The 18,227-nt window shown below is 35.3% G+C and overlaps 2 protein-coding genes across 2 annotated transcripts; both read left to right on the top strand.

Moving 5' to 3' along the window:
- The first annotated feature begins 1,414 nt into the window (after positions 1–1,414).
- LOC112757298 (protein ALP1-like) lies at positions 1,415–2,921 on the top strand. Its single transcript, XM_025805893.1, has 3 exons — positions 1,415–2,047; positions 2,147–2,372; positions 2,467–2,921. Exons 1-3 carry the CDS (start codon positions 1,415–1,417, stop codon positions 2,919–2,921), a joined length of 1,314 nt encoding a protein of 437 aa, XP_025661678.1.
- A 107-nt stretch (positions 2,922–3,028) lies between these two features.
- On the top strand, positions 3,029–4,242 carry LOC140179828 (L10-interacting MYB domain-containing protein-like). Its single transcript, XM_072219587.1, has 2 exons — positions 3,029–3,381; positions 3,455–4,242. The coding sequence occupies exons 1-2, from the start codon at positions 3,031–3,033 to the stop codon at positions 3,482–3,484; spliced, it is 381 nt and encodes a 126-aa protein (XP_072075688.1). The 5' UTR covers positions 3,029–3,030; the 3' UTR covers positions 3,485–4,242.
- Positions 4,243–18,227: the final 13,985 nt, after the last annotated feature.

An 18,227-nucleotide genomic window follows, 5' to 3' on the forward strand; every position in this document is an offset into this window, starting at 1 on the left:
GATTAACTGAACTAATATTATAGTTATAGTTTATTCAAAAGTCCAAAACTTTCTAAATGGTAAAAAAAATCATAAATTAAAAAAAATTTTGATGACCCAAAGACATAAAATATGATTAAAATTGAATACACCCAGTCCCAAATTTCCCATCATGAAAGAGCAAAAAAAAACTGTAATAACAAGGGAAAAAAGGTCACTTCTTTTAACCAAATAGTGGAAAAAAAATAAATTAGCTGAAAGTGAAAGTGGTTGAACTGAAAGTGAAAAACTTTGTTTATAGAATGCTTAGATTTTGTTAGGATTTTTTATTTTATTTCATTTGTGAATAAGATCACTTTTAGTTTCAAGTTCAAGTTCATAGGTTCAAGCTTTGTGTTCGAACTTCAAAGAGAAGGTACTAACTTAAGAGTACCTACATGGAAGTACATATCATCCTTTATCTTTAAACATTGTTTGTAAATTGTTATTTATTATTTGAGTTTTTAGTTTTGTTTTAGGTTAAGAATTTTTAAATTGAAACGAGGCAAATGAAATAATTAATGAATTATAGGATAAACCAGTAAATAATTAAAGATTAAAAATTTAATACTAAAAACATTTATTGTGTGAAAGTATGTTCATTTTTTCAACTGGTTAGATCTTATCTTTATGATTGTTTTATTTTAAATTTTTGTATTAAAATAACATGAAAAAAAGCGACCATTACTATAGGTACAAAATATTTGGACATTCCTCTCTTTAGGATCTTTGATAGAAATTAAAAAAAATTAATGGACATAGAGCATAGCACATACATGCTTAAACCTTATATTTATTTTGAATGTCATCATGAGTATTTTAGTTTATCTCTCTTTTTATGATGAAATTCAAATTATACAAAAGTTCTTTAAATTAAATGGCTTTTTTTACTTGTCTCTGGCTAGAATGTGTTATTAATTGTCGATGGTTTAGTTGTTACTAATTTCTAAATAGCTAAGCAAAATAGTGTGCTTGTTTCATTGGTGTACTTAAAAAGCGTTTGTTCAACGTATCTTGAACCCATTCTTTCAGAAATTATACTAAATCCTGTGTTGGTTAACTTATTTTTTACCGTATAAATTAATAAGTGTTGTTGGTAGCTAAGTCCACTTAATTTTGTTGATAAATCAATGCATTAATTAATATGCCATGTGCTTTACAGTGTGTTTATTATTTATGGCAGAGAGCTTTGGCATTGAGTTTTCCATTTAGGCGTTGGAGATAAGTGTCTCATAAAGGTATGTTTATATTGCGTAAGGTGAAACCATATTTTCTCGGCATTTAGTTTCGTTTTATTTTTCCTTCAACAAATGAATTGTTAGAATGTGACAAGATATGTTACTTTCTGTTTATTTTTACTATCGATCTGTCCATTCTAAACATTATATTTTCATAGATGGATAACGAAAATATCGAAGATGCTAATTTAGAAGATAGAACGAACGTCATACATGACTTAGAAATTCAAGTACATCAAGTCACTTCTACTGACGTATATCAACCTGAACCAATACAAATCTTAACTCGTGTTAATGAAGAGTTAGAAAAGAGACAAAATATTTGTGTCACATCTCTTACATGTGTTATGGTGCATGCATTGTGTACTTTGGAATTATTATCACGATATAGACCTAGGCAAATTAATGACGAAAACTTGGAAAGAGAAAACAGGCGTGCTCAGTTAATGATACAGTTATTGAAATCTGACAAATGTCGAGATGTCATACGTATGAGCCCTGAAGCATTTCAACTATTGTGTCAAAAGTTAAGAGGAACTGGTAGAGTAAAGGATTCAACTCGATCTACGGTTGAAGAGCAAGTAGCTAAATTCCTACATATTATAGGGCACAATGTAAAAACTAGGACCATGTCTTTCTTCTTTCACCGCTCAGGGGAGACAATTAGTCGCCACTTTCACAACGTCCTACATGCTATTCTATCATTAGAGGAAGACTTCTTCAAGCAACTGTCTAGTGAGGATGTTCCTTATGAAATATTTCATAATAGTCGATTCTATCCATTTTTCAAGGTACTAAATCTTTTGATTTACTTGGTGAATTTTATGTAATTGTCAACGAAATAATTATGAAATTGTTATGTTAATATGTCCATATACTTTCTAAAAAAGGACTGCATTGGAGCCATAGATGGTACTCATAGTCGTGTGAAGGTACCAAGGATGGAAGCCCCTCGTTTTCGCGGAAAAAAAGATCACCCCACACAAAATGTGTTAGCTGCCTGCGGGTTTGATATGAAATTCACATATGTGTTGTCTGGTTGGGAAGGAACCGCCTCTGACTCGAGAATTTTAAAAGATGCTCTAAGTAGGGAATATCCACTTCGAATCCCCGAAGGTCTGTAATAGTGTAATTTATAAAATTGTCTCCATAAATTCAAATTCATAGAGACAGTATGTCATACTTTAATTTGTGTATATAACTGTTGTAGGAAAATTTTATCTAGGCGATGCTGGATTTATGCTAAAGCCTGGGGTACTTACACCATATAGAGGTGTTCGGTATCACCTAAAAGAGTATTCAGTACGTGAGCCCCAAAATCCGAAAGAACTATTCAACCATCACCATTCTTCATTACGAAATGTCATCGAAAGATGTTTCGGAGTTCTAAAGAAAAGATTCCCAATTATAGCTGGTGACACTGAACCTTATTATTCGTTTAAAACTATGAGAGACATTTTTTTGGCATGTTGTATATTGCATAACTTTTTGATGGGTGTCGATGTTGATCAATCTATAATTGAGGCGGTTGACCGAGAATTGCTACAAGAACGCAACATAGATAGATCACAATCAAATCAACAACGTGATGAGGAATATAGATATACAGCAATGCTACGAGATAATATTGCAGCTGAAATGTGGAATGTGTATCAAACTTTATAAGTGATTATGTGATTATATGTTTCCTTTATATGAATATGTAAATATCTGTATTTTACAGTCAGAATTATTTAATTAGATTTTTTTTAGGGATTTTTTTACAGGTTAAGTAATGCCAAATAAAGGAAACAAAACAACAGAAGCTAATCAACCTTCTAAAGACAACTTAAGATGGTCTGATGAGATGGATGAAGTTCTGTTGAATGCATTAGCAGAAGAAGCATTGAAAGGTAATAGACACGATGGCTCGTGGACAACTGAAGCATATGCTAATATTGTGAAGTCTTTGAACTTAGCAATAGGCCCACACATAACAAAGAACCACATTAAGAATAGAATGAAGACGTTGAAAGATCATTTTGCTGAGGCATATGACTTATTTCATCATTTAAGTGGATTTGCATGGAATCCTGTTACTAGAAAGTTTGAAGCTGAAGAAGAAGTGTGGCAAGACTTTATTAAGGTATCTTATACTTTTTTATTACTTATACGAATGACCAAGTTAGTCACAATAACTTTAACATTTCTTTATGCAGGAGAAACCACATGCAGAAAAATGGAAGTAAATGCAAATTAAGCATTATGATACTTTGAAGGAGTTGTTCGGAGCTGATAGAGCTACCGGTAAAGGGGCTGCTACTTCACGAGAAAGACTTCAACAACTTGATAGAGATCACATTGATTTGAATGACTCATTTGAAAACACTGGATTTTCTGACATAGATGTTAATATGGGACATGATACCCCAACATTTTCTGCTAATTTAGATTCACCAAGTGCTCCTCATAGTCAACCAAATCAATTAGGTGGGACTTCAACGTCAAGAGGAACAAAGCGTAAGTCTCCTATGAATGATTTTTTGGAGGCACGATATGAGAAAGTTGCTTTGGGAATTACTACCATGGCCGATGCTGTCAAAGAGGGTAGTTATCTATCTAGCAAGCTACATGACGTAGCTCAGAGGCAGGTTGAATCAGCTGAGAGACAAGCTTCCGTGGCTGAGAGGCAAGTTTCGGTTGCCAAAAAATAAGTGTCATTAATTGAAAGACAAGTTGCAATTGCTGAAAAAGGGTTAGCTATTATGCAACAAAGTAGGCCTCGCTTTTATAGCAAATCAGATGTATGGGATATGTTGACTGAATTGGGTCTGATTGGTTCAGCTCGAATGCAGTGTTATCAGTTTTTATGTGAAAATGAGCAGAAAAAGCGCCAAATTTTTGGGATCCCACTTGAAATGCGATTGGATGCTCTTTTTCATTTCATGACAGCTGCTGGTGTTCGCTTAGGAGATATGGTACTTCCATAAAACGTTAACCGTTAGAGGTATAACTTTTATATGCATTTAATTTCTGATTAATATCAGGTTATTGCTTTCATTAATTGATTATGTGTTTCTGAGTGCCATCTACTATGGGTATATCTTGATGTATTTAAAGAAGAAATCATTTTCTGTTTTATTTATGTTAACCATGGTAGAAAATCACGTTATTTATATATACTTTGAGATTGATTGGTTGTTTAGATAGAAAGACATCAATAAAATAGATTATCATCATCAATTCTGATCTTTGAATTAATTGGTCTTTGTTGTATATGCTCGTGCAGGAATCATAATACTTGAAAATGTTTGGGAACAACAAGTACACTGCTTAGTACAAGTAGCTATCGATCATGTGTTAATATTTTTGACTCGGAGAAACTTTATTTTTTTGAAGTAGGTGGGTGCAGATAGCTCAAGCTATGTAGAATTGATTTCTTGGAAGTAGGCGATGACGCTGACCATGAAGAATTACCCTTTTGAAAAGTGTTGTCTGGTGATAAAATAGTACTCTCTAGGAGTTCTTTTGGTTATTACTTTTTTGGGCTTTTGTTATATGTTTATAAAAATTGTATATGATTTTTGGTCGTACGTACTTGGAAAGAAATACTACCCACTTTTGATAATATTTTATTTTGTAAATACAATTTAGTGAAACTTTTTTTTAAATATGCTTAAGGAGATTAATGATATAAGGTATGAGTAGTTTTTATTATTCTTTTACAGGATTATTTATTTATATATTTTTAAAAAGAACAAACTATATTTTTATTTATGACATTAAAAGATAATAGAAAAGAATGAATTTAAAAAAATATTATTGTTAATGAAGATAACACATGAAGATTTTGAAATATAATTTAGATAATTTTTTATTAAAAAAATAATTTAAATTCATTGGTATATTATAATTTATATATAACATAAAGAAGGATATTAATGTAATTTCACTTGGTTATGATTTTCTCTCTTTTTACTTTTCCTTTCATCCAAACACAAGAAAATTTTTCTTCTATTTTCTTTCCATCCATTTTCTCTTCATCCAAACAACATAAAAGAAAATTAACTTTTTCTTTTATTTTCTTTCCTTCCATTTTCTTTCCTTTCATTTTCCATCTTCTATCCAAACAAAGTGTAAAGCTTCAGCCTCTTCCTCTCTTTTTCTCTATTTTCTTTCTTCTCTCACTTACTAATTTTGTTTAATATGATATGAGGTGAAAATTAAGAAAGGTGAAAAAAGAGAACGTATGACTTATTGAAATTAGAGAAGAGATAAGATAGAATTTAATTATCCTAGTAATCACTTAATAGTGAGCATTCTTATCTCTTATTAACCTTGGTTATTTTTCTAAGGTAAAAAAATTAATTAATGGGAATGTTAGAGAAAGAGGGGGGAGTTCAGCAATGAAGAGAGAGAGAGAGAGAATTAGGTTTAGGTTTATCTTGAGGGAGTTTCATCACATGGTATAAAATATTAGGTAGAAAAGAGTTATTCATGAGAATAGAGAATAAGAATGAGTGATTGAAAATTGTCCTTAGAAAGAGAATTACCAAGGTAGTAATTTTCTACTCACAAGTTTTACGATTTTTCATAAAACTAATTAATTATGGTTTGACTAAGACCGGTATTAATTATGATCCTAATTTTAGAATATTTCTAGAATATTTTAAAGAGGGTAACAGATAAAAGTATCTGTGAAGTTAGAATTTTTATTTTATTTATAATTTTTGAATTTTTAAATTTTTTTTTTGCCGAAAAACGAGTTTTTACAATATTTGTGGTGAGCAACGTATATTCTTATTATTTGTTCCCATTACAATACAAGTTTTTTGAGTAAAGATACAAATAGTAGAGACTATGGGTGTTGTAAAGGTGTTAAGATGTGACCTTGACTGAATGGTTATAGCAATCTAATATTATCTTATGTTTAGATAACCAATTTAATTCAAGTATGATTTTCAACCCAATAAGATGCAATACCACAAGATCGTTAGTAAAGTTTTACTGAATTTAACTATGTATGTTATATTTTGTTTTGGCATCATCATGTCTTCTTTTGAAGTTGTATGACTCTCAACTCTTATATATGCTTTAAGCATATATGGAATTACCTAACAATGAATGACTATTTCTGTGTTATTTATTCAATTATCTTGTATTACTCTTCAATTATTAACTTAGTAAGACTTTTTCTTGCATATAAGTAGGTCAACACTAAAAAAGCAACATCCCATTTCATTTCATTTGCACAAATTTTTAATCCATCATATTGCCAACTTAGGCAAATACAAAATACAAGTTTGAATTCATAACATATACCATTTAGAACTTGCCAATTATAACTCCAACTACAAATAACATTATCAAGAAAAAAAAAATATTTAAGAAACTTATTGTTGCTCACTCCTTTTTTTTTGTACCCACTATTTTTGAATTTCAATTCCAACTCGAATAATTTTTCTTCCAACTCCTTATATTTGTCGCTGCCACATAATTTTGATTTTGAATTTTTCTTTGAACACCAAAATGAGCAGCACTACTAGAATTTTCAAATACAGAGACAACATATTCATCAAGCCATGAATAGAAATTGAAGTGATCTTTTTCAGTCTACAATAATAAATATACAACATTAACATTGATTTCATTATCATTTAATGAAAATTTAAACACAAATTTCACAATATCATAAAATATGAGCAATGAAAGAACAACCAATGAGTTATAGCTCAAATGACATAGTCTCCCCATACTCAACTAAGAGGTCGCAGGTTCGAGTCTCCCTATCTTTGATATTTGCCAATGAGTTATAGCTCAAATGACATAGTCTCCCCATACTCAATTAAGAGGTTGCGGGTTCGAGTCTCCTATCTTTGATAAAAAAAAATGAAAGAACAACCAATTTCAATTGCCAACACTCCCAGCAAAACTCAACGTTTCCACTCCAACTTTGGTTGTCGCCTCCATTTCCTTTGGCTTGACCCTTGCTCATTTTTAAGGGTTTCACAGACTGATCACTCACTCGAACAATGGCTCACGAAGAAGAACAAGTTCTTAATAAAGAGAACTATTAGCAAATGCTTTCGTTTTGTTTTAATTTTTTGTACCTTGCGGTTCCTGACGATTTCGGGTTGCCAATGAAGCACTTAACAGACACATCATCAACTTAACAAATCACGTAAGCAAATTATGTTAGCCCTCAATGCGAGACATGATAGAAAGGTTGCTTTGTTTCACGAAGCTCAGGAATAGGGGATGATTTGAGCTCTTTTTTCGTCAGGAGGCGCTTTGTCCTTCGAGGTAATAGTTAGGGGCCGAGTTGGGTATGTTTTAACAGATTTGGAGGTGAGCGTAGAAATAATTAAATCATATTCTAATTCAGATAAATATAATCCAATTTTAACTATGTTATTATAGAAAATGAAAAAATGTGTATTACTCAAATAAAAAAGTATAGCCAAAGAAATTCTCTTTATAACACACTTTAAATCAAGTCGCCCTAATAAGCAAAAAAAGCACCCCATAGTAAGAGAAAAGAAACCCTGAGGTCATATGTGGAACTATCTTGAGTATGTAATTTTTTTTTTACGGTATCTCTTAGCCCAGCAGGTTAAGGAATGATTTGTCACGGATCGAAGTTCCATTTAAGGGTTTGTCACTGGCTAATAGGTTGTTGCATGCACAGGGTGAGATTCCAACCCCCGACACTTGTTTAAATGGACTAGTGACCTAATCACTAGTCCAATCCAAATTGGTTGAGTATGTAATTTTTTATTGATTGTAGTGTTGCCCAAACATGTTAATTTTTCAACAAAAATTTGCCAAACAAAAGTGGACAACAAATTTTTGGTCTAAGGATGATTTTCATGTAAAGATAAATTAGAATGGATCGCATAGTAGATAACCAAATTAGACCATTTGGTGAAGGATTCTGATAGTGTTTGTGAGTCCATAATAACAAACATAGATGAGCATGTAGATTATACAAATTAGAGGAATAGTTGTTAGGCAGTTATGCCCAATTGACAATTATTGGTTATGCTTAGCTACTGTATATATACCATAATTGTAACTGCACACATTGGCTTGATTCAATAACATTCCACACTCTTCTCCCTCTCTCTCTCTCTCTCTCTCTGATTCTTCCCTTGTCTCTCGCTGAAGCTCTGCATCAGATACAAGATCTAATACCTTTCATGGTATCAGAGCTTGCGATCTGAAAATCATGGCTTCTACTGCACAATCGAACACTTTCACAGGAGTACCAATTTCAATGAAGCTCGATGAAAACAACTTCTTACAATGGAAGGATCAAGTCGAATCAACAATTGAAGGAAACGAGCTCCTTGATCATCTCACTGGTAAGAACATTCCAACGATGTATCTTGCTGGTTCTAAATCTATCAATCCTGAGTATACGCGATGGAAGAGACATGATGCACTATTGAAGTCCTGGTTGCTTGCATCCATGACCAAACCGTTTACAACAAGAATGGTTGGGTGTGTGTTCACGTATCAAGTTTGGAAGCGACTAGAAGCTCATTTTTCTTCTCACGTTAAGGCAAAAGTGATGCAGTTCAAGAACAGACTCAGTTTGATCAAGATCTCTAGTTCGGTGAGCGAGTATTTGCTGGAGATAAAAAGCACAGTTGATGCGCTAATCTCGGATGGTGAACAGGTAAAAGATGATGATCATGTGAATGCTATTTTGCATGGTTTATCTGAAGAATTTGTGCCTCTAATCACATCAATTGTAACAAGACCTGGAGGAATCACGGTTCCAGAATTGGAAGCAGTACTATTATCTCATGAAAGCATGCTAGAGAGATACAGAAAGCCTGAGCAATTTATACAAGCAAATTTGGCCTATCACGACAGCAGAGGAGGCAATAGAGGGCATTTCAGAGGAGTGTTTAGAGGTTTAAGAGGCAAGTATGGTGGCAGAACAACGCGAGGAGGCTACGGTCGAGGCTATGGTGAAAACATAAATTATGATAGAAACTATGGTGAAATCAGAAGTTATGATACAAGGCAAGGAAGTGGATATGAAGGAAATAGAGGCCAGTATGCTGAATCCAGAAATTATGACGCAAGGCAAGGAAGAGGATATGAAGGCAATAGAGGCCAATCCTCAAGACCTCAGTGTCAACTCTGTAGCAAAAGAGGTCACACTGCAGTTCATTGCTGGTACAGATATGATGAGGTAGACAATGCCAAATCTGCCTCTCAAGAAAATATAGCTCCAAGAGCCAACTTAAGCAATGTTCTAGCTAATTCACCACCTATTCAAGATCAAAACTGGTATCCTGATTCTGGAGCCACTCATCACATGACATATGATGCAAGAAATTTGATTGATCAGGCAGATTATGCAGGTCATGAGCGAGTCATAATTGGGGATGGTACAGGTTTGCATATCAATCTTGTTGGAAATGCATTAATTAAAACTGATTTGAGTTGCAAGAAACTATTATTGCAGAAACTTTTACATGTTCCAGATATCACCAAGAACCTCATAGTGTCTATAAGTTCTGCTGTGAAAATAATGTTTACTTTGAATTTCATCATGATAGTTGTTGTGTTAAATCACAGGAAATTAGAGAAGTTGTTCTCAAGGGATTTGTTGATAACGGTCTATACGGCTTTCTCAATTTCAACCTTGCAAATACTCAAAGTAGTGCTGAAGCAGCTGCTGCATTCTTTACAAATATTGAACCAGCCAATAATTTCTTGTTGTGGCATGCTCGTTTAGGCCATTGATGCGCATAAACGTGTTATGCTACGATTTAGGAAATTGCACGATCGGCAAAATTCCTTCCGGCAAGTGCACCGGTTATCTTCGTCAAGTAAAAACTCACAATAGAGTGAGGTCGAATCCCACAAGGATTGGTTGAGTGAGCAATTCGGATTAGAAGTGTGTTCTAGTTGAGCGGAATCAAGATTTGAGATGAGAATTGCGGAATGTAAAATTGGCGGGAAAAGTAAATGACAAGAAAATTAAATGGCTGAATCTTAAATTGCATGAATTAAAGAGCAGAATGTAAATTGCTGAAATTAAAAGGGAATGGGGATGATTGCAAGAATTGAATTGCAGAATGTAAAGAGAAAGTGGAAATCAGAAATGGGGAATTCATTGGGTTTAGGAGATATTGAAATCTCCGAATCAAAACATGTATATCTCTTCCTCAACCAATGCATTCATTGAATTTTGCTTGGCAATCTTATATGATTGGATCCCAATTCCTTGGCTCACCAATGCTCTCTAAAAACAAACAAATTCCCAATCCCTTGGTTTAAATGTTCATAAGAAGAGATGATGCTTGATCACTGATTATACCACACAATTTCATGAACCACAATTTGGTAGGATTACATGTCACAATATCCATCCAAACCCCAATCCAATCCACTGTGAGAAAGCTTCTCTAGCATGAATCCTCCATTCCTTTCCCAAGGCTCCGAAGGATTCCAAGTATGAGTAGTTTCTTTCCCAAGACAACTACTCAATGGAATTAGATCGAGAAGCTTTCTAACAAAATTCAAGAGAAAAGATTGAAGAAGAAGATAAACTATTATTGATTCATTGAATTACAATAGAGCTCCCTAACCCAATGAAAGGGGTTTAGTGAGTCATAGCTCTGAATTCAATTACAAAACTAAAAGAAAATGATTTCCAGTTCTCTCCCCCTCAGGGGCTGGATTCCCCTTCAATCCCCCTCTGTCAAATGTAGAAACTAAGGCCTTTAAATAGGCTCCCTAAATTACAAAATGAAAATGAAATTCAAAGCAAATTACAATCAAATGAAAATAAACTATTCTAGATGATTCTTGTGGCCTTGATTTGGTGTTGTTGATGGGCCTTGCTTGCTTGAAGGGTAGAGTGACATAATTGATCCAAAAAGGATAATGATCCATTAAACTACACTCAAACGTTGCACCCCCTTTCTTGAGTCGTCACTTTGTTCTCTTGTCAACCTTGCCAATTTGATGCCAAATATAGACTATTATACCTCGTTGGAAAGCTATAGATGTCAGCTTTCTAACGCAACTGGAAGCACCTCAATTGGATCTCTATAGCTCAAGTTATGCTTGATTGAAGGTGACAAGGTTGCTGGTTGGTTCTACAGCGTTTAAGCCAACGTTTAAGTCACTTAAACGTGCTCGAAAATGCCAATTTTGGGAGCTCAGTTGCATTGTCTACCCCATACTTCTATATATCGTTGGAAAGCTCTGGATGTCTACTTTCCAATGCAACTGGAAGCGCATCATTTGGAGTTCTACAACTCGAGTTATACTCCATGGAAGGTGAAGAGGTCAGCTGGCCTGATTGCATGTTGGTACTATGCTCTTCTATGCACATTACGGGGCTGTTTTCTCCCTCAATTTTTAGTATCCACCATGCATGCCATATATGCTTGGAAAGCTCTAGATGTCTTCTTTCCAATGCATTTTGAATCACCTCATTTGGAGTTTTGTAGCTCAAGTTATTTATATTTGAAGAAGGCATGGTCAAGCTGTTCCATATAGCACGTTTAAGCTTCAGTTTAAGGTTAAACTGAAGCTTAAACGTGGAAATGGAAAAGGTAGCCCTGGAGGTCGAACACGTTTAAGCTCCAGTTTGAGGTCAAACTGGAGCTTAAACGTGGAAATGGAGAGAGCAACCCTGGAGGGGAAAACTTGGTCGAACACGTTTAAGCTCCAGTTTGAGGTCAAACTGGAGCTTAAACGTGGAAATGGCTCCCTGGTGCTTTTCCCATTCTGGCGTTTAACCTCCAGTTTAAGGTTAAACTGGAGGTTAAACGTGGAACTCCTTCCTGAGTGGCATTATCATTCTGGCGTTTAACCTCCAGTTTGAGGTCAAACTGGAGGTTAAACGTGGAATGCTTCTTTGGTGAGACTTTTCATTCTGGCGTTTAACCTCCAGTTTAAGGTTAAACTGGAGGTTAAACTTCAATTCTAGCATTTCTTAGCCTTCATGATTCTGGCGTTTAAACTCCAGTTTAGGCTTAAACTGGAACTTAAACTCCACATTTGATATTCAAGCTTCCTTTATTGATTTTGTTGCTTCCTTGCTTAGCCTCTTCTTCCCTGAAATCATCCAAACAATTGCATCAAAGTCTTGCAAAATTTCATGAGAAATCTTCCATTCATAGCATTCAAGTAATATAACTAAAAACTCATGGAATTTGCATCAAAATCTTCATGTTGAATGATTTAAGACAAGCATGACTATTTGGCCCAAATGATTACTTAAGGCTCAAGAAAATGCATAAAACAACTAAAAATAAAAGAAAAAGGCTAGTGAAACTAGCCTAAGATGCCTTGGCATCACAACACCAAACTTAATCCTTGCTTGTCCCCAAGCAAGTTCTGAATTATTGAGAAGAAAGAATGAAACAGAAAGTAAATTCATTAGCCATATCAGTAAGTAATTGACATTGATTAATGGGGTGTTCATGCAGAAAGTTGTTGCAGCATCACTTTATTGTTTTTTAGGTAAGAATGTCACTTTTTATGTTTCCACTAAAACACTGCTATGGCCTCTTGTTATTCACATATCCTTGGCAAGTTTCTTTTCTTTGTTTTTCTTTTTCTTTGAGCTTATTTGCTCCTTGTTGCTCAGTGTCATGTGTTGCACAAGCCTTTGGCATTTTCTTTTTCTTATCAGTGCACTACACATATCCACTACAGGCATTTTAGTTCACATTTCTTCTTGAGACATTGGTACCCAGCACCTCTTTGTGTGACTAAATGTTTTGTATTTAGGTTGCTCTTGATAATGGACTTTTGGTTGATAATCCCGGGTTAGTTAACCCAAGTTACCAAGTGTTGAAACACTCCTCAGAACCTATTCATCCAAGCATATCCTTAATACATAAACACCACAGGTATTTGTCTCAGAAGTTCAAACCATTGGTGCCTAGCTTATTTTCTCAATTTTTTTTCTTTTTGGTTGCCCTTTTTCAGTGGCTTTTTCTTCTTCTTCTTCTTTCTTTTTCATGGCCAAAGACATTTATTCATCAAGATCCATAGACAGCATCCTAATTTCCACTAAAAGTGGCAATTCTAACTTTATTTCTTAGTGAGCTGACTATTCAATCAAACATGCATACCACCACTTAATCTTATTTGATTTCTTACTAAATGGAATTGAGTTACTTTTGTTCAAACTTTTCTTTTATTTTTTTGGAAACAGAACAAGAATGGCAAGCATACATTTAAGCAAGTGAAGTTTATCCAGACACTTAGACTATCACTTATTTGGAAATTAAACAAACAGACAAACAAAAACTGCAATGACTCAAACTTAAAGCAGGGGTGCATGCAAACTTCCAATATCAGCAATTCAAAGTACAAGCAATTAAGTGACAATACAACCTTTTATCATCTTCTTTGTTGTTCATCATCCTTCCTAGCCTTGGTGTTCTCTTTGATGATGATGTATATTCCTTCCATGAGATTGATTGTCTTCCTGCAAAGCTATTAGAAGTTGCTTGTTCCCCAAGCACTTTGAGAATTGGTTAGCATGCATGGATGTTTGTAGGCCTCTGAACTTAGATTGGTGTGTGAACACCAAACTTAGTTCCTTGCCATATGCAGCAATTTGGATCATATGCAGAAAACCTCATGTGCTTTTATTAAGAAAATAACTATGAACTAGAAAAAGAAACTATGAACTAGAAATTAAACTATTGTTTAAGTAGTTTCCCTGATTGGTTGGAGCTAGTGACTAGTCATGCTGAGGTAGAAATGTGCTTTTAATGAAGTTTTTGGTGGAACACCAAACTTAGAATCTCACATTCACCCTTGAATTGTTTTGGTGTGCAACACCAAACTTAGCTCCTTGCAATACAGATAAATCTACTTAACTCTTTTATTGAAATAACTAGAAAAGAAAAACTACCTTTGGTTGGGTTGCCTCCCAACAAGCGCTTCTTTAACGTCATTAGCTTGACATGCTGTTCCTGACTTTCTTCCTCTTCCTCCAGTTTGTTAAGAGGAATGACTTCAAGTGGATAAAGGAGCTAGTTAGTGCCCCTTGTTGTGAATGCTTCTTTCCAGCAAGCTTTCCCTTGTGATTGGCTTGAGTGAACTTGCTTGTTGGCTCAGGAGTTGGATTGTTCTTCGACCTTCTCTTCTTCATGGATATGGTCCTTTGTTTCTCGGTCACAATCCTCATTTTGGTGCTTGTTTCTACTGCCTTCACATCCTTGATCTCAGAACTTGGTTGTTGTTGGACAGTTGGAGTATCCTGTTCATCAAAAGCTTCCTGAATTTGTGGTTCAATGAACCCTTCCTCTTTGCAACTCTCTGTGTCATTGGAGTGTGATCTCCCTTGATTGACTTTCTCCCTTTCTTGTTCTTCTGATTCCTCCCTTGGGTTTGCCATGGTATCACTAGAAGAATTGTGGGTAGGGATTTGCTTTGATAGATATCCAATTTGTGCTTCTAGCTTTTGAATGGCAGCACCTTGATTTTGTAAGTTGGATATCACTTCTTCCTTAAAGCCTTTCAAATCGGCCACATCTCTGCCCATAGTTGCAAGCATTCCTTCTATCCTGTTTAATTGATCTTGAAATTGTTGGTTCGGATTGGGTTGATGAGGTTGATTATCTTGGCTGTGATATGGTGGTTGGGAGTATGTGTTTTGTGTGGGCTGATAGAGTCTTTGGTTGGAGTGTTGGTAGTGGTATGACTCTTGTGTGTAGTGGAATGAGTCTTGTGGATAATGAAATGAATTGTATGAATTTGAGAAGGAATTTTGTGCTGAGAAATGCTCAAGTGATGAAGAATTTGGATATGTAAAACTAGGAGGTGAGGTTGGATAATTCAGAGGTGATGGCTCTTGATGAATGGGGTGTGAATAAGTGAAATCTCTTTGGTTTTGATCTTCCCAGCCACAACTTGAGTAGTGATCAAATTTACCAAAACATGGACCATTTTGTGGCTCTGGGAAGTACCCCGTTTCCTGTTCCTGATACTCCCACCCACCATGAGCATAATAACATGAATCATTCTGTGGTGGTGGAGAGTTTCTCATGAATTTTGATTGACCAAAAGATGATGGATACTCCTTTCTTTTTTGCAATGTGCTCAGTCTCAAACAATACTCATCCAAAGATAGTGGAAATCCCATAGTGAGGCAATATCACAAACAGCTAGTGGTCAGTATGCTAACAAGTGAATAAGCAAAGAAAACAAATTAAAATTTGCAGAAATTAGCAGTAATAAACTGAAACAAAAACTATTAACAAAAGAAAAGAAAAATTGCTCAATCTAGTTAACTTCCAATTGGAGAATTGTCAATCGAAAACCAATCCCCGGCAACGGCGCCATAAACTTGATGCGCATAAACGTGTTATGCTACGATTTAGGAAATTGCACGATCGGCAAAATTCCTTCCGGCAAGTGCACCGGTTATCTTCGTCAAGTAAAAACTCACAATAGAGTGAGGTCGAATCCCACAAGGATTGGTTGAGTGAGCAATTCGGATTAGAAGTGTGTTCTAGTTGAGCGGAATCAAGATTTGAGATGAGAATTGCGGAATGTAAAATTGGCGGGAAAAGTAAATGACAAGAAAATTAAATGGCTGAATCTTAAATTGCATGAATTAAAGAGCAGAATGTAAATTGCTGAAATTAAAAGGGAATGGGGATGATTGCAAGAATTGAATTGCAGAATGTAAAGAGAAAGTGGAAATCAGAAATGGGGAATTCATTGGGTTTAGGAGATATTGAAATCTCCGAATCAAAACATGTATATCTCTTCCTCAACCAATGCATTCATTGAATTTTGCTTGGCAATCTTATATGATTGGATCCCAATTCCTTGGCTCACCAATGCTCTCTAAAAACAAACAAATTCCCAATCCCTTGGTTTAAATGTTCATAAGAAGAGATGATGCTTGATCACTGATTATACCACACAATTTCATGAACCACAATTTGGTAGGATTACATGTCACAATATCCATCCAAACCCCAATCCAATCCACTGTGAGAAAGCTTCTCTAGCATGAATCCTCCATTCCTTTCCCAAGGCTCCGAAGGATTCCAAGTATGAGTAGTTTCTTTCCCAAGACAACTACTCAATGGAATTAGATCGAGAAGCTTTCTAACAAAATTCAAGAGAAAAGATTGAAGAAGAAGATAAACTATTATTGATTCATTGAATTACAATAGAGCTCCCTAACCCAATGAAAGGGGTTTAGTGAGTCATAGCTCTGAATTCAATTACAAAACTAAAAGAAAATGGTTTCCAGTTCTCTCCCCCTCAGGGGCTGGATTCCCCTTCAATCCCCCTCTGTCAAATGTAGAAATTAAGGCCTTTAAATAGGCTCCCTAAATTACAAAATGAAAATGAAATTCAAAGCAAATTACAATCAAATGAAAATAAACTATTCTAGATGATTCTTGTGGCCTTGATTTGGTGTTGTTGATGGGCCTTGCTTGCTTGAAGGGTAGAGTGACATAATTGATCCAAAAAGGATAATGATCCATTAAACTACACTCAAACGTTGCACCCCCTTTCTTGAGTCGTCACTTTGTTCTCTTGTCAACCTTGCCAATTTGATGCCAAATATAGACTATTATACCTCGTTGGAAAGCTATAGATGTCAGCTTTCTAACGCAACTGGAAGCACCTCAATTGGATCTCTATAGCTCAAGTTATGCTTGATTGAAGGTGACAAGGTTGCTGGTTGGTTCTACAGCGTTTAAGCCAACGTTTAAGTCACTTAAACGTGCTCGAAAATGCCAATTTTGGGAGCTCAGTTGCATTGTCCACCCCATACTTCTATATATCTTTGGAAAGCTCTGGATGTCTACTTTCCAATGCAACTGGAAGCGCATCATTTGGAGTTCTACAACTCGAGTTATACTCCATGGAAGGTGAAGAGGTCAGCTGGCCTGATTGCATGTTGGTACTATGCTCTTCTATGCACATTACGGGGCTGTTTTCTCCCTCAATTTTTAGTATCCACCATGCATGCCATATATGCTTGGAAAGCTCTAGATGTCTTCTTTCCAATGCATTTTGAATCACCTCATTTGGAGTTTTGTAGCTCAAGTTATTTATGTTTGAAGAAGGCATGGTCAAGCTGTTCCATATAGCACGTTTAAGCTTCAGTTTAAGGTTAAACTGAAGCTTAAACGTGGAAATGGAAAAGGTAGCCCTGGAGGTCGAACACGTTTAAGCTCCAGTTTGAGGTCAAACTGGAGCTTAAACGTGGAAATGGAGAGAGCAACCCTGGAGGGGAAAACTTGGTCGAACACGTTTAAGCTCCAGTTTGAGGTCAAACTGGAGCTTAAACGTGGAAATGGCTCCCTGGTGCTTTTCCCATTCTGGCGTTTAACCTCCAGTTTAAGGTTAAACTGGAGGTTAAACGTGGAACTCCTTCCTGAGTGGCATTATCATTCTGGCGTTTAACCTCCAGTTTGAGGTCAAACTGGAGGTTAAACGTGGAATGCTTCTTTGGTGAGACTTTTCATTCTGGCGTTTAACCTCCAGTTTAAGGTTAAACTGGAGGTTAAACTTCAATTCTAGCATTTCTTAGCCTTCATGATTCTGGCGTTTAAACTCCAGTTTAGGCTTAAACTGGAACTTAAACTCCACATTTGATATTCAAGCTTCCTTTATTGATTTTGTTGCTTCCTTGCTTAGCCTCTTCTTCCCTGAAATCATCCAAACAATTGCATCAAAGTCTTGCAAAATTTCATGAGAAATCTTCCATTCATAGCATTCAAGTAATATAACTAAAAACTCATGGAATTTGCATCAAAATCTTCATGTTGAATGATTTAAGACAAGCATGACTATTTGGCCCAAATGATTACTTAAGGCTCAAGAAAATGCATAAAACAACTAAAAATAAAAGAAAAAGGCTAGTGAAACTAGCCTAAGATGCCTTGGCATCAGCCATCCTTCAAATAAAGTTCTCTCTACAGTCCTTCAAAATTGTAACAAGTCAATTTCACTTCCTAATTCTGT

The sequence above is a fragment of the Arachis hypogaea genome, chromosome 16, assembly GCF_003086295.3.
Source record: "Arachis hypogaea cultivar Tifrunner chromosome 16, arahy.Tifrunner.gnm2.J5K5, whole genome shotgun sequence".
In the NCBI taxonomy this organism is placed as follows: Eukaryota; Viridiplantae; Streptophyta; class Magnoliopsida; order Fabales; family Fabaceae; genus Arachis; species Arachis hypogaea.